Raw genomic sequence first — 16,929 nt, 5'->3', positions numbered from 1 at the left:
AGACTACACTTCCTCCCCTCCAATTTCCGCTTCAAACAACCAAGACTACACTTCCTCCCCTCCAATTTCCACTTCAAACAACCAAGACTACACTTCCTCCCCAATTTCCGCTTCAAACAACCAAGACACACTTCCTCCCCTCCAATTTCCGCTTCAAACAACCAAGACTACACTTCCTCCCCTCCAATTTCCGCTTCAAACAACCAAGACTACACTTCCTCCCCTCCAATTCCGCTTCAAACAACCAATTTCACTTCCTCCCTCCAATTTCCGCTTCAAACAACCAAGACTACACTTCCTCCCCTCCAATTTCCGCTTCAAACAACCAAGACTACACTTCCTCCCCTCCAATTTCCACTTCAAACAACCAAGACTACACTTCCTCCCCTCCAATTTCCACTTCAAACAACCAAGACTACACTTCCTCCCCTCCAATTTCCGCTTCAAACAACCAAGACTACACTTCCTCCCCTCCAATTTCCGCTTCAAACAACCAAGACTACACTTCCTCCCCTCCAATTTCCGCTTCAAACAACCAAGACTACACTCCTCCCCTCCCCCTCAAACAACCAAGACAATTTCCACTTCAAACAACCAAGACTACACTTCCTCCCCTCCAATTTACACTTCAAACAACCAAGACTACACTTCCTCCCCCTCAAACAACCAAGACACACTTCCTTCCGCTTCAAACAACCAAGACTACACTTCCTCCCTCCAATTTCCGCTTCAAACAACCAAGACTACACTTCCTCCCCTCCAATTTCCGCTTCAAACAACCAAGACTACACTTCCTCCCCTCCAATTTCCTCTTCAAACAACCAAGACTACACTTCCTCCCCTCCAATTTCCGCTTCAAACAACCAAGACTTCACTTCCTCCCCTCCAATTTCCGCTTCAAACGACCCCAATGGAGCATAACTGGGAAGGAAGTTTAGGACCTCGGATGGGTGCTGATGGCTGTGCGTTTCATAATGCAACTTTGCTAAACTGCATACAGTAGGTGCATCTTTCGTAATCTAAAGATTTTTTCTCCTACATGTGAAAGTTAAGTTCCATAGGTTTCCAAAACGGTATTGCACACTGGATTATTAATGTTTCTAAATGTTAAAACAAAGCGTTGGGATTGTAGTTCATTGATCCAGCTGTGGTCCTGATTGTTCAGTTGAGAACTCAAGGGCTGGGTAGCTAGCCATAGACCCTTGGACTCTCGAGAGCTTGGCTCAACCCTACAAGGGAGTTAATTAGCTTCAGTCAAGACTTGTGTGGCTAGCTGCTTTCTGGAGCTCCCAATTGTATTGGGTTGCACAAAAACAGTACACGGAAAGCCAGAAGTTAAAAACGATTCCCTTTCAACTTACAGTGCCGGTGGGCAGGATGGTTGATCATTATGATGGGGGAATTTGAGACAGAATATCTGAAGAATCGTATTACTAAACAGACTTTCCAAACGTGGACCCACTTTACTTTGACATGAGGTAAGCAGAGAAAAAGTGAGTCTGCAACAGACCCACGTTTGGAAAGTCTGTTTAATAATATGATCATTTAAATATTTTGCCTCAAATACCCCCCAGTCATAATGGCCAACCATCATGCCCACCGGTACAGTAAATCAATGTGTAATTGTACTTAACTTCTGGCTTCCCACAGACTGTTTTTTGCAACGTGTATGTAAATACACCCGGGTTGCTAAAAGCAGCTAGAGTGTGGCGTTTGCACAGCCTGATTCATTGGGGACTTTCCTGAAAGGAAACTGAAACAAGGCCAGTCATGACAGACCATAGAGATAGATAGAGGACTAATATTTATATCTACGCCATTATAGCGTCTGTGACAGCATGGGCAGCGCAATTGAGGCTACAACCCATAGGAATCCCAACCCAGTTGACTACTTTAAAATTGCGGAAGCCCTCAATGGCGCTGCCCATGCCAAAACTGCCTTTTGGTCACTAGAGGCCTCTATAATTCTCTATGTGACAGACATCGTGACAGACATCAAGGTATAATACTCCTGCCCTTTTGAAAACAACCATCTTTAACGTTAAGTATGACTAGCTAGTCAAAGTTACATGGCTAAGTTAGATCATTCTTATGAAGTTAGCTGCGTGTCGACCATTTCAACAAAAATGTATACAAAATACTAGCCAGGGTTCCCGAGTGGCGCAGCGGTCTAAGGCACTGCATCTCAGTGTTAGAGGCGTCACTACAGACCCTGGTTCGATCCCGAGCTGTATCACAACATAGTGCGGCGCACAATTCGCCCAGCGTCGTCTGTGTTAGGGGAAGGTTTGGCCGGCATTGCAAAATAATTTGATCTTTAACTGTCTTGCCGAGTTAAATAAAGGTTAAATATTATTTAAAAAATAAATATATGTTCATTGTCTACCGTAGCAAGGTAAGGTTCGACGAGGCCCATGTCAACATAAGTTGGCTGTTACTTTTGCAAGACGGGATGGCAACGTGACATATTTAATTTTGTTAACACAAATATGAAAGCTGGCTAATGTTACCCTTTGGCCAACCAGTGTGGACTTTGTTTTCATTCTTCCTAGCCAGTTAACGTTAGTTGCGTGCTAGCAACCCGATGTCGTTACCTGCAGATTTTCTTGTTCATCAACCAAAAGAAAACTCCGACCATTTTCCGGGTGATCTTCTGTTTTTATGTGACAAAGCGATACTTCCTCCATTTCTTTCATCAGTACTTCGGACATTGTTATTAAACCATCCCTGGTAATAGAAACTTCCCCCACTCCCGAAAACAACAATACAACACATGGATTGGTGAGGGAGGAGCCATCAGCAATGGAGCACGCAAAAGACAACGTAGTTACGTGAGGAGTGTTCTGTCGTATGCTCAGCAGCAGCACCATCTTGTGGTGAATATGCAAATTGACACGAACTCAATGAACATTGCATAATTAGTGAAAACCACTGAACGAACGAGTAAGAGAGCAGAAAATTAGTTGCTGGACCGCCCAGAGTTGAATTAGCATAATAAAAAATAAAACATCTCGAGATATGTTTTTTTTGCATGGCCTGCGGCTCAATTTACTGCATCCGCCGATGTCAGCCTTCCGCATCTGCCGTGAAAGGTGACTGAGCTTTGTTAGACCATGAGACTTCCCGAAAACCACTAAAACCACTAACTATTATGACCCCTCTACGGAAAGGTGAGAATCTCACAGACATGTAGCCTACATGTCCGATTCGCTATAGGACGCCCACAAGCCACAAAAGGCTCATCTGAAGGTAGCCTGGTACCAGTTTTAAAAAGTGAATGGAAGTACTGGATTTAGTGTGTAAAAGAGGATAAATATGTATGTGTATTCTTTATTTTTTTAACAAATATTTTCCTGATCTTATATCACTGAGATATAGGAAAGCCACTTCAAAACAGACTTCCTTTTTATTTGAATTAAAATGTCCACGTATGAATATGTTATTCAATGTGTTTCTACGGGATAACAGCAGTAAGGATAAATTAAATGTTTCCTCAAATATTTAAAAATATATATTTTTGATAACTAAAGGGGTCCTAAAATTCAAAATCAAATAGCTTAATGTTCCTTGGTATGACCATCTTAAAACCAATCCATATGTTAACCCCCCTCCCCACCCAAGAAAATCTATGATTTGTTGATTATTTTAATCAGCTGTGTAGTGCTAAGGGGATAAAATCACAAAAGCGTGCACCCCTTGCATGGAGTTAGGGAATGAATCCCTGTTATGGGGGGGGGGGGGTATAAAAATAATAATTGGGCCTGAGTACTGCCCTAGCTTGCCTTAAATTGCATTGAATTCTATAGCGGGCAGAAATGAGCTTTTGAATCAGGGAAGTTTCCTCTCATGACTCTACAAGCCAGAATGTTGAATAAAATTATAGTTTAATGTACTTTGCCAGTTGTCCATGCAGTTGGTCCTTTTGGCAGTAGGAATGTGTGACAATATATCCACAACAAAGTATAATTACATCAACTTTTCAAAGCGCTGGTAGTGCATTCAGATTTCTATCACGTGAAGCATGCACAGAACTATTTAAGTATGAGCTCGGCAAGTACAGTGCATTCAGAAAATATTCAGACCCCCTGACTTTTTCCAAATTTTGTTACGTTACAGCCTTATACTAAAATGGATGAAATCGCTTTTTCCCTCATCAATCTACACACAATACCCCATAATGACAAAGCAAAAACAGGTATTTAGAATTTAAAAAATATACACAAATTTAAGAAATGTCACGTAGTTAAGTATTCAGACCCTTTACTCAGTACTTTATTGAGGCACCTTTGGTAGCCATTACAGTCTCTAGTCTTCTTGACTATGACGCTACAAGCTTGGCACACCTGCATTTGGAGAGTTTATCCCATTCTTCTGTGCAGACCCTCTCAAGCTCTGTCAGGTTGGATGGGGAGCGTTGCTGTACAGCTATTTTCAGGTCTCTCCAGACATGTTCGATGTCCGAGCTCTGGTTGGACCAGTCAACGACATTCAGAGACCTGTCCCGAAGCCACTTCTGTGTTGTCTTGGCTGTGTGCTTAGGGTCATTCTCCTGTTGGAAGGTGAACCTTCACTCCAGTCTGAGGTCCTTAGCATCTCGGAGCAGGTTTTCATCAAGGATCTCTCTGTACTTTGCTCTGTTCATCTTTCCCTTGATCCTTACAGGTCTCCCAGTCCCTTCCTCTGAAAAACATCCCCACAGCATGATGCTGCCACCACAATTCTTCACCGTAGGGATGTTGCCAGGTTTCCTCCAGATGTGACGCTTGGCATTCAGGCCAAGTAGTTCAATCTTGGTTTCATAAGACCAGAGAATCTTGTTTCTTATGGTTTGAGAGTCCTTTAGGTGCTTTTTGGCAAACTCCAACTGGGCTGTCATGTGCGTTTTACTAAGGAGTGGCTTTCGTCTGACCACTCTACCATAAAGGCCTGATTGGTGAAGTGCTGCAGAGATGGTTGTCCTTCTGGATGGTTCTCCCATCTCACAGAGCTCTGGAGCTCTGTCAGAGTGACCATTGGGTTCTTGGTCACCTTCTTGACCAAGGCCCTTCTTCCTGGATCGCTCAGTTTAGCCGGGCAGCCAGCTCTAGGAAGTGTCTTGGTGGTTCCAAACATCTTCAATTTAAGAATGATGGAGGCCACTGTGTTCGTGGGGACCTTCAATGCTGCAGAAATGTTTTGGTACCCTTCCCCAGATCTGTGCCTCGGCACAATTGCGGTGGATGGCAGCAGCCAGGAACCACCGGCCTGAGGAGGGAAACATAAAAGGAGGGTGAGATCTGGTGTTGGTGGGGAGTTGGTGGGGAGTTCCAAACGATAAGTTACCTCTTTGACCCTCAGGAGGACCTTGAAGGGTCCCACAAACCGGAGCTCAGCATCAGGAGGTTCCTGGTGGAGAGCCAGATGCGATCACTGGGATGGAACACTGGAGCCTCATGTGGGCGGCGGTCCGGCTGATCCTTCTGTCTCGGAGTCTACGGAGCCAGAGCCGGCTGATTTCCCAGGACACAGTGGAAGGGAGTCAGCCCGGTGGAGGAGTTATGAAGTGAGTTCTGGGCGTATTCCGCCCAGGGAAGGAACCGGGCCCACTCCTCGTCACTGGCAGAGACTCCTTAGGACCTCTCCACTTGCCCGTTAGACTGAGGCCGGTACCCTGGTGTGAGGCTGACAGTGGCCCCCAGCTTCTCCATAAAGGCTTTCCAGAACCGTGATGTGAATTGTGGACCATGGTCAGAAATGATGTCCTCCGGAAGGCCATAGTGCCGGAAGACCTGCTGGAATAGTGCCTCTGCATGTATTTTGTATCTTGTGCGCATGTTTTCGGTGGTAGAAATCTGAACAAACTACCAGTGATTTTGAAAAGTTGACTATACTAGTAACTATACTTTCCTATGAATATATCGTCTCACAATCCTACCTCCAAAAGGACCGACCGCACAAACAATAGGTAAAGTACATTAAAATATAATTTGATAAAACATTCTGGCTTGCTGAGGTCGTGAGAGGAAACTTTCCTGCTTTTTGCCTGACCTAGAATTCAATGAAATTCCACATCGGGTTTCTAGACAATGCCCTATCAAAACAACAGTAACTACTAATTGAGTAGAACTGAGGGATCATTTTTTATTGTCCAGCCAAATACGTTGTAGGCATCTGTTATCTTCTGTCATTTTTTATTCATTTTGACCCTGACCTTTGAGCCAAAATGGTAGTTACTGCCTTCTTTCTTGGTACACCCACTGGAATATGTTTCCATGACAACATTTTTTTTTAACACAAACTTGTGTTCATAGATTTATTTGTATTTGTACATGGCTGTCAGTTTCATATACACTATATATACAAAAGTATGTGGACACCCCTTCAAATGGGTGGATTTGGCTAATTCAGCCACACCTGTTGCTAACAAGTTTCCGGTCAACTGTAAATGCTGTCATCGTGAAGTGGAAACGTCTAGGAGCAACAACGGCTCAGCTGCGAAGTGGTAGGCCACACAAGCTCACAAAGCATGATCACCGTGTGCTGAAGCTCGTATAAATCGTCTGTCCTCAGTTGCAATACTCACTACCAAGTACCAAACTGCCTCTGGAAGAAACATCCAGCACAATAACTGTTCGCCAGGAGCTTCATAAAATAAAAAGCAGCCGCACACAAGCCTAAGATAACCAATGCGCAAAGCCAAAAGTTACCTGGAGTGGTGTAAAGCTCACTGCCATTGGACTCTGGAGCAGTGGAAAGGCGTTCTCCGATAGTCCGCTTCACCATCTGGCAGTCCGAAGGTTGAACCTGGGTTTGGTGGAGGCCAGGAGAACGCTACCTGCCCCAATGCATAGTTCCAACTGTAAAGTTTGGAGGAGGATGATGGTCTGGGGTTGTCTTTCATGGTTCGGGCTTGGCCCATTAGTTCCAGTGAAGGGAAATCTTAACGCTACAGCATACGTTTATACATTCTGGACGATTCTGTGCTTCCAACTTTGTGGCAACAGTTTGGGGACGGCCATTTCCTGTTTCAGCATGACAATGCCCCAATGCACAAAGCAAGGTCCATACAGAAATGGTTTGTCTAAATCGGTGTGGAAAAACTTGACTAGCATGCACAGAGCCCTGACCTCAACCCCATCGAACACATTTGGGATGAATTGGAATGTCGACTAGTGAGCCAGGCCTAATCGCCCAACATCAGTGCCCGACCTCACTAATGCTCTTGTGGCTGAATGGAAGCAAGTCTCCACAGCAATGTTTCAACATCTAGTGGAAAGTCTTCCCAGAAGAGTGGAGGCTGTTACAGCAGCAAAGGGGGGGACCAACTCCATATTAATGGTCATGATTTTGGAATGAGATGTTCGACGAGCAGGTGTCCACATACTTTTGGTAATGTGGTGTAGTTTGATACTTGTATCAGCAAAGAACAATCAATAATACCAAGTTAAACCGTAGACAATGCAGCCCAAAGATTGGTGAAAACCAAGGTAAAAGGCAGTAACTGATGTGAGTAACGGCTGTTGCTGCTTTTTTGCACTTGGTTTCATTGTAACTTTTTTTGCAGTTAGTGCAAACATGACCCCACATTTTCTCCATAACACAACACAATATTAGGCAGGATATTTGTCTGCATGTATTGAATGTGTGAAAAATGTCAGTACCATATTTTTTGACCAAATGTGGAGTTACTGCACTTTTGCTTGTTATGTATGACATGCACTTTTCAGTAAATTCTGAACATTTTCTGCCTGGGTATATTCTATTGGAATAATCCTTCCATAGAATGAGCTTGCTAATATTCATTAAATATTTGTGAGCAGAGATTTATAGAGTGGCTTCAGTGGCACCACTGCTGCTAAAATGACATGGAGAGAAATTCCATCACTGCTGTGGCCACTGTCTCGGCTCAACAGATGAAGAGGCAATTCCTAAAATAATCAATTATCCACCCTACTCCACTGTCCCCCAAAATGATAAATTATTCAACCTCTTTGGCATCGGCTCACCTAGAATAGATTATATCATTATCAATTGGCCTATCAACACATCTGCGTTATCCCTCTTCCAGAAGCCCCCCCCCCCCCCATCTGTCTATATGAAATCTAACAAGATGAAGTAAAGGATCCCTTAGTGTATTCGAAAGTCATCCAAAAAGTACTACTCAAAATGATCTTGGATTCAAATTCTTGGAACATTTGGGGAGTGAAGATTATCACTGATGTTATTGTGGGAATGAGCCCAGCTAGTATAACCTTGCACAATAGATTTAAGAGAAAGAAAAAAAACGTGAATACACAAACAGGTAATTCACCTTACATTCCTACATGGGCACTGTCCAAGACAGGATGCAATTCTGATTTTGGTGAAACATAAATCTACAATTTAACATCCTATATTTGAAACAGTGTATCAAAAAAGTTGCTCTTGTTACATTGCAACACAGAACAGAAACTCCTTGTAGCATCCTCACTGGGAGATGGTGCGCGTACAGCCTCGCCCTTAAAATGCATTTCTATATCTGCAAGACAAGCAAACAATGCATCAGTTGGAATGGCACCTACAGACTGACAGTCCAGTAGCACACCAACCTTGACATTACAGTAGACGGTTTGGCTTACCCATAGAAGTCCAAGGCGGGACCGTTATACAGTTGACCGCGATACATACTGGTAGTTGTAGTGCATTGACTCTCAGCATGTTACATATTGACATGTGCAAAAACTACATTTCCCCAGACCTGTCACTGAACGTTCCCGCTCCTATTGGCTGGCAGCCCAGCCGCAGCCCCAGAGAATGAATGAAATTGAAATTGCTGGTATATTACATGTGCAATACGGGGATCTGCAGTGTTACATTGTATCTATCATACTATATCAAAATGGCCACAGTGGTACAGAACCCCCTGAAATCGTAAGTGCATACATTTTATCTTTGACATTTTGAGGGATACATTTGTGGATGCTGTCAGTCCGTGTAGCCTCGGTAATCGTTGACAATGTTATGCATCGTAAAGAAGTATCCTGCCTATAGGCTACATAGCAAGCATATAGCAAGCTACATATATTTCAATGGTAGTGTAGTAGCGATGGAAAGGTATATATGAAACGGCTTCATTTTCTGCCGGGTTATGTTCCAAAATGCAGAGCTGCCTATGCATGCCTAGAAACAATTTCACTGAGCCATCAATTGCATAAAGGACGCTATGGTGGAATGTTGAGGTACAATCTATTACCCGGTATCCTTAGTCAATAGACAAGATCGCGGCCAACTTGCATGGCAGATCGGGTAGCGCTTTTCTATCAAGCAGACTCTATAATAATAGCGAATAATAGCGAGTGGCAGCGGTTTTGTGAAAAGTTTGTGCTTGATACCTGTTCACATTATTGTGGTTGGCATAACCAAGCCGGGGGTAGCCTGCGACGGCTGAAACCTAATACCTTTAGGATATCATTTTCTTGTAGACAGACCTCTTGGCAAAATAGCCTACGTGCTTTCGGTTATCATGACAGCAGTGTCAAACAGGGAGCGCATCTTCGCTCCGACACCTGATAAAATATTGTGCAGCCTTGCATCATATAAAATGGTTAACTTTATGTGCCGGGAGTGGTTGCTTTTATTGGACTGGTGTTGTCTCTGCCAGTCGCGTTGAACACTCCCGGCAAGTTTCCATTCGATTCCTTTGTGCAGAATTGACACAAGAACATGTCAACGTGCAGAATGCAGCCTGGGCTGGTGTCCAAAAGGTGGCTGTGCGTCTGTCAGCTTGGTAAAATGTACCCGAGAGACCTTTTCGATTAGAAATCATGGAAAACATAATGCGTCGACTCTCGAAAATGTATTGAAGTGACCTTAGGTTAAATTTAGGCATTCGCAGCCTGACTAACAAAGAACGCGGTAGCTTACTGTAGCGCGGAACACATCGGATGTTACCTGAGCGGGAATGTAGTTGCGATGCTGTGCTGTCAGCGCTATCTGAAATCCAGACAGGCGACATTTCATGTAATTCATAACGAACTACCCTAAGTATATGAATAGCCTGTTACAAGAAACAGTGAACTGCTTTAATTCATGTATTTGTCTATAACACGATTTATTTGACTCAGTCGATGCGCGGCAGTGATGGCATTCTACGTATTGGGGAAACTAACACAAGTTAGGCTATTTCTTGCCATAGGATATGGCCAACTAGCCTAAAGTATCCATAAATAAAATGGCAAATCGTGTGTGAGTTTTAGTAAGGCAAAACTGCACCTCTTAAAATGTAATTAAATCAGCCTATTGCCTACGGATAGTGATCGTGCACAGCACAGAGACCTGTGAGGTGAACGGTGGCGCTGGAGGCATCACCTATGCCGCTCATTTTCTCATTATAATATTCTCTGTTTAGGCTACCCCGTTGTTGTAGGAGAGCTAGAACGTTTTTATATGAATTTGTTGCTTTTGTGTTGCTGTTTTTAAATACATTTTAAGATGCCCAGTTTCATCTGGTTCTGAAAGCAGATAGAATACACAGTCACAAACTGTTTAGGCCAACCAGCCATTTAGTCATTTATCAGTTATTCATTGGGATTTAGCAACCCTCTGCATATTCTGTGCTCCCAGTGACGGGAGCGGCCGAGTGTCTTGCTGCTGTCCTCATTGTCTCTGGTTCCTCAATTACTGGGAACAAGTGGGGACATAGATGCTCCCAGAGGCCTTTGCAAGGCCATGTCAAGGAGATTCGTTTGACTTATTTGCATGAAAATTAGAAATGCAAGGAACAAAGGGAATTGCATAGGATAGGAGCCATCAGTGGACTAGGAACTGATTAATACTGACTTGAATGTTTCTCAGTAAGGGTCTAGTTAATACCCTCTACCACTGCTCCCACTGCTTATATAATGCGATCTAGCCTACTGATTTGGAGTATTCGGAGCTCACCACTCAACTGTTGTCCCATGCATCTCAGAGGTTCAAAGAGTTCAGTGTGTGGAGGCAAATCCTCAGAGAACCAACACTCTACTGGGCATTCCCCTAACTTCTCCACCAGTCCGCCTTTAATCTCTCTGCTACTCATCTCTCTCTCTCTCTCTCTCTCTCTCTCTCTCTCTCTCTCTCTCTCTCTCTCTCTCTCTCTCTCTCTCTCTCTCTCTCTCTCTCTCTCTCTCTCTCTCTCTCTCTCTCTTTCCATCCATCCACAAACCTACCTCTACCCCTTGCCCTTATCATGTCTCTTGGATTTGAACTCTTTCTCTCTTCCTCCACTGACTACCCTTTTCCTTCTGTCCCCTCATCCTTTCCTTCTGTCCCCCCACCCTTTCCTTCTGTCCCCCCATCCTTTCCTTCTGTCGCCCCATCCTTTCCTTCTGTCCCCCCATCCTTTCCTTCTGTCCCCCACCCTTTCCTTCTGTCCCCCACCCTTTCCTTCTGTCCCCCACCCTTTCCTTCTGTCCCCCCATCCTTTCCTTCTGTCGCCCCATCCTTTCCTTCTGTCCCCCCATCCTTTCCTTCTGTCCCCTCATCCTTTCCTTCTGTCCCCCCACCCTTTCCTTCTGTCCCCCCATCCTTTCCTTCTGTCCCCCCATCCTTTCCTTCTGTCGCCCCATCCTTTCCTTCTGTCCACCCACCCTTTCCTTCTGTCCCCCATCCGTTCCTTCTGTCGCCCCATCCTTTCCTTCTGTCCACCCATCCTTTCCTTCTGTCCCCCATCCTTTCCTTCTGTCCCCTCATCCTTTCCTTCTGTCCCCTCATCCTTTCCTTCTGTCCCCCATCCTTTCCTTCTGTCGCCCCATCCTTTCCTTCTGTCCACCCATCCTTTCCTTCTGTCCCCATCCTTTCCTTCTGTCCCCTCATCCTTTCCTTCTGTCCCCTCATCCTTTCCTTCTGTCCCCCATCCTTTCCTTCTGTCGCCCCATCCTTTCCTTCTGTCCACCCATCCTTTCCTTCTGTCCTCCCATCCTTTCCTTCTGTCCCCCCACCCTTTCCTTCTGTCCCCTCATCCTTTCCTTCTGTCCCCCATAACTTCCTTCTGTCCCCCCATCCTTTCCTTCTGTCCCCCCATCCTTTCCTTCTGTCTCCTCATCCTTTCCTTCTGTCCCCTCATCCTTTCCTTCTGTCCCCCCATCCTTTCCTTCTGTCCCCTCATCCTTTCCTTCTGTCCCCTCATCCTTTCCTTCTGTCCCCCATCCTTTCCTTCTGTCCCCCCACCCTTTCCTTCTGTCCCCCCATCCTTTCCTTCTGTCCCCCCATCCTTTCCTTCTGTCCCCTCATCCTTTCCTTCTGTCCCCTCATCCTTTCCTTCTGTCCCCCCATCATTTCCTTCTGTCCCCTCATCCTTTCCTTCTGTCCCCTCATCCTTTCCTTCTGTCCCCCCATCCTTTCCTTCTGTCCCCTCATCCTTTCCTTCTGTCGCCCCATCCTTTCCTTCTGTCCCCTCATCCTTTCCTTCTGTCCCCCCATCCTTTGCTTCTGTCCCCTCATCCTTTCCTTCTGTCCCCCCATCCTTTCCTTCTGTCCCCCATCCTTTCCTTCTGTCCCCCCATCCTTTCCTTCTGTCCCCCCATCCTTTCCTTCTGTCCCCCCATCCTTTCCTTCCCCATCCTTTCCTTCTGTCCCCTCATCCTTTCCTTCTGTCCCCTCATCCTTTCCTTCTGTCCCCTCATCCTTTCCTTCTGTCCCCCCATCCTTTCCTTCTGTCCCCCACCCTTTCCTTCTGTCCCCTCATCCTTTCCTTCTGTCCCCCCATCCTTTCCTTCTGTCCCCTCATCCTTTCCTTCTGTCCCCCCATCCTTTCCTTCTGTCCCCCCATCCTTTCCTTCTGTCCCCCCATCCTTTCCTTCTGTCCCCCCATCCTTTCCTTCTGTCCCCCCACCCTTTCCTTCTGTCCCCTCATCCTTTCCTTCTGTCCCCCCATCCTTTCCTTCTGTCCCCTCATCCTTTCCTTCTGTCCCCCCATCCTTTCCTTCTGTCCCCCCATCCTTTCCTTCTGTCCCCCCATCCTTTCCTTCTGTCCCCCCACCCTTTCCTTCTGTCCCCTCATCCTTTCCTTCTGTCCCCTCATCCTTTCCTTCTGTCCCCCCATCCTTCTTCCCCCCATCCTTTCCTTCTGTCCCCCCATCCTTTCCCTCTGTCCCTCTACTTGGAGGAAGAGGCCATAAGCTGACTGACTGTTGTGATAGTTATTTTGCCATGCCTGACTGATCCGAGGGACATTAATTCCACATAATTCTGTGTTCAGGCACTGTTTAAACGAACAGCCAGGCCTACCGAGTTCACTGAAGCCTGAGCATTCTCTCTCTAGCTCGCTCTCCCCTCTCTCTTTTCGCTGTCTTTTTGTGAGGGCATTTCTTTTCTGGTTTATTGCCATCATTCCCCCTTTTTTTACACATAGACCTTCTTCTCTTTGTCTTCATGGGAAGACGAGAGAGAGACACATAAGTATTTTTAGCTCTATGACCTATTTCTCCATTGCTACCTAACCGACTGTCAGTCACTTCCCTGTGCTTTGGGATCCAATATGGTCGCCAGCTGTAGTCTCGAGTTGTAGTTCAGGACAGGGAGAATAGGAACTACAACAGCCCTTTACAGTAGTGGCCAAGTAGGCTATTTGAATAATTCACTCTGGAAACCTCCATAGAATGTGCAAGAAATACACAGGAAGTAGGCCTAGTATGCCATGCACAGCAATGAGGGGGCTATATGAGTCATCAGCCATGTGTTCCAACATAGTTTGACTGGTGCTGGAGTAGTAGGGCCATTTGGATAGGGCATACGACCGTGGGGGACGGTTGGGACATGGACCTAGCTGTGTGACTGGGAACATTCAGAAGAGCCCCTTAAGGAATCTGATTCAGGCTGACTGAAAGGAAGACAGACGTGTAATAATGAGGGTAATGAAGGGTAATGAAAGGGTTGAATGAAGAAGAGAGGGGAACGAGGACGTCATTCCAAACATACATGTATTTGGATGGATGCCTATGGGCATCTTTTGTTTTGTGTGCATAAAATGCTTTTGGGGTTATAAACGTGGTACCTTTGCTTTGAATGTTATTGCCTGTGACTCTGACAATGGCAGGTAGGGATGGAACGAACAGGGCGATGCAAGGTGTCCGCTGACAGAAGATGGGCTTGGTGCAGTGCATGCACTGCAACTGACTGCACAGAATAGGCTGCAGCAATAAACATGCTTGAATTGCATTGCACAGTTGCATGGCACAGACAGAAGGTCCCAGCTCGCATTCATTATACATCACAGGGAAAGAAAATCCATTGGAAGAAAGAATGTCACATAAGGTTTTGAGTCCGTGGCAAAGGGAGTGTTGTGTACATCCACATGGCATAACAATCTACTTCTACCGGCATCCTTAACAGTCCTACTCTGTAATAATCTATAATAATCTCCAAATATTCCTGCTCTTCCTCTCCAGAAACATTCCTCTAATCCCACTCTCTGGACATTACTACAATCCTATTCTCTGGCAGACACACGTGCCATGCGCACACACACACACACACACACACACACACACACACACACACACACACACACACACACACACACACACACACACACACACACACACACACACACACACACACACACACACACACACACACACACACACACACACACACACACACACACACACACACACACACACACGCTCACACAAACAATTCTATACATTCTGCAGTAATCCCTCTGAGGTAATTGTCTCGGGCCAATGGTATGGATTTCTGCTAGAAATTGGTGGGTGGAGTCATGTAAAGCAAATTAGTATTTCCTCGTGCAGCAAGTTAATAACGTGAGAGAGAGAGAGAGAGAGAGAGAGAGAGAGAGAGAGAGAGAGAGAGAGAGAGAGAGAGAGAGAGAGAGAGAGAGAGAGAGAGAGAGAGAGAGAGAGAGAGAGAGAGAGAGAGAGAGAGAGAGAGAGAGAGAGAGAGAGAGAGAGAGAGAGAGAGAGAGAGAGAGAGAGAGAGAGAGAAAGGAAGGACCCATCCACATAATAACAGCAAAAGTGCAGAGTCAATAATCTTACCTGAAGGACCAGTGTTCAGCCACGCCAGTTGGATTGCCATGCACTGATGTACTGCCCGAAATGCACACTCAGACTCCTGGAACACATACACAGAATATAAAAACACATACACTACCGTTCAAAAGATTGGGGTCACTTAGAAACTTCCTTGTTTTTGAAAGAAAATATTTTTTTTTGTCCATTAAAATAACTTAAAATTGATCAGAAATACAGTGTAGGCATTGTTAATGTTGTAAATTACTATTGTAGCTGGAGACGGCAGATTTTTTATGGAAAATCTACATAACTGTAGCCGTGCAGAAGCCCATTATCAGCAAACATCACTCTATTCTGGTTAGAGCCAGTTTGCGCTGTTCTGTGAAGGGAGTAGTACACAGCGTTGTACGAAATCTTCAGTTTCTTGACAATGCCTCGCATGGAATAGCCTGCATTTCTCAGAACAAGAATAGACTGACAAGTTTCAAAATAAAGTTATTTGTTTCTGGCCATTTTGAGCCTGTAATCGAACCCACAAATGCTGATGCTCCAGATACTCAACCAGTCTAAAGAAGGCCAGTTTTCAGTACAACAGTTTTCAGATGCGCTAACATAATTGCAAAAGGGTTTTCTAATGATCAATTAGCCTTTTAAAATGATAAACCTGGATTAGCTAACACAACGTGCCGTTGGAACACAGGAGTGATGGTTGCTGATAATGGGCCTCTGTACGCCTATGTATATATTCCATTAAAAATCTGCTGTTTCCAGCTACAATAGTCATTTACAACAATAACTATGTCTACACTGTATTTATGATCAATTTTATGTGATTTTAATCGACAAAATATGCGCTTTTCTTTCAAAAACACTGAAATGTGTAAGTGACCCCCAAACTTTTGAACAGCAGTGGATATGTAGAAGCTCCAGACACACACAGGAGTAATAGGTATTGTGCATAAACAGACTCCTAGCATCAGCTACACCCATGTATAGCAGTGTTTCACCATCTCCATCCCTTGGCTACCCCCAACAACACACGTTTTTGTTGTGGCCCCAGACAAACTAACTTGATTCAACTCATCGAGGTCTGGATGATTAGTTGACAAGTTGAATCATGTGTGCTGGTTCAGGGCTACAATAAAAAATGTGTACTGTTGTGGGTACTGTGGGACTGAAGTCGGGAAACACTGTCCTATAGAATAAAGTCATATAGGCAGACACACAGACATATGACACTTTATGCAAAGCCAGAGGCCTGTAACATGGCAACAAGGTAGTTACGGTAACATGTAAACTCAGCAAAAAAAGAAACGTCCCTTTTTCAGGACGCTCTCTTTCAAAGAATATTCATAAAAATCCAAATAACTTCACAGATCTACATTGTAAAGGGTTTAAACACTGTTTCCCATGCTTGTTCAATGAACCATAAACAATTAATGAACATACACCTGTGGAACGGTCGTTAAGACACTAACAGCTTACAGATGGTTGGCAATTAAGGTCACAGCTATGAAAACTTAGGACACTAAAGAGGCCTTTGTACTTACTCTGAAAAACACCAAAAGAAAGATGCCCAGGGTCCCTGCTCATCTGCGTGAACGTGCCTTAGGCATGTTGCAAGGAGGCATGAGGACTACAGATGTGGCTAGGGCAATAAATTGCCATGTCCGTACTGTGAGACGCCTAAGACAGCTCTACAGGGAGACAGGACGGACAGCTGATCGTCCTCGCAGTAGCAGACCACGTGTAACAACACCTGCACAGGATTGGTACATCTGAACATCACACCTGCGGGACAGGTACAGGATGGCAACAACAACTGCCCGAGTTACACCAGGAACGCACAATCCCTTCATCAGTGCTCAAACTGTCCGCAATAGGCTGAGAGAGGCTGGACTGACGGCTTGTAGGCCTGTTGTAAGGCAGGTACTCACCAGACATCACCGGCAACAAC

General features: G+C 45.1%; 2 protein-coding genes across 3 annotated transcripts in view; one reads left to right on the top strand and one right to left on the bottom strand.

Annotated features, from left to right (window-relative positions):
• The window catches only part of LOC124005675 (zinc finger FYVE domain-containing protein 1-like), a 31,771-nt gene extending 28,984 nt beyond the window's left edge, over positions 1–2,787 (bottom strand). For both annotated transcript variants that reach the window (XR_006833670.1, XM_046315122.1), the window contains exon 1: positions 2,595–2,787. Coding sequence is in view for 1 of the 2 variants with exons in the window: in XM_046315122.1 (XP_046171078.1) it covers positions 2,595–2,711 (117 nt within the window). In the remaining variant the exon portion in view is untranslated. The remainder of the gene's footprint in view (positions 1–2,594) is intronic.
• A 5,989-nt stretch (positions 2,788–8,776) lies between these two features.
• The window catches only part of LOC124005746 (zinc finger protein neuro-d4-like), a 52,766-nt gene continuing 44,613 nt past the window's right edge, over positions 8,777–16,929 (top strand). Inside the window, exon 1 of the mRNA XM_046315258.1 lies at positions 8,777–8,889. Within this exon, the coding sequence (XP_046171214.1) occupies positions 8,777–8,889 (113 nt within the window). The remainder of the gene's footprint in view (positions 8,890–16,929) is intronic.

This window comes from Oncorhynchus gorbuscha, linkage group LG19 (assembly GCF_021184085.1).
Source record: "Oncorhynchus gorbuscha isolate QuinsamMale2020 ecotype Even-year linkage group LG19, OgorEven_v1.0, whole genome shotgun sequence".
Taxonomy (NCBI): domain Eukaryota; kingdom Metazoa; phylum Chordata; class Actinopteri; order Salmoniformes; family Salmonidae; genus Oncorhynchus; species Oncorhynchus gorbuscha.
This window is presented reverse-complemented; position numbering and strand designations above follow the sequence as displayed.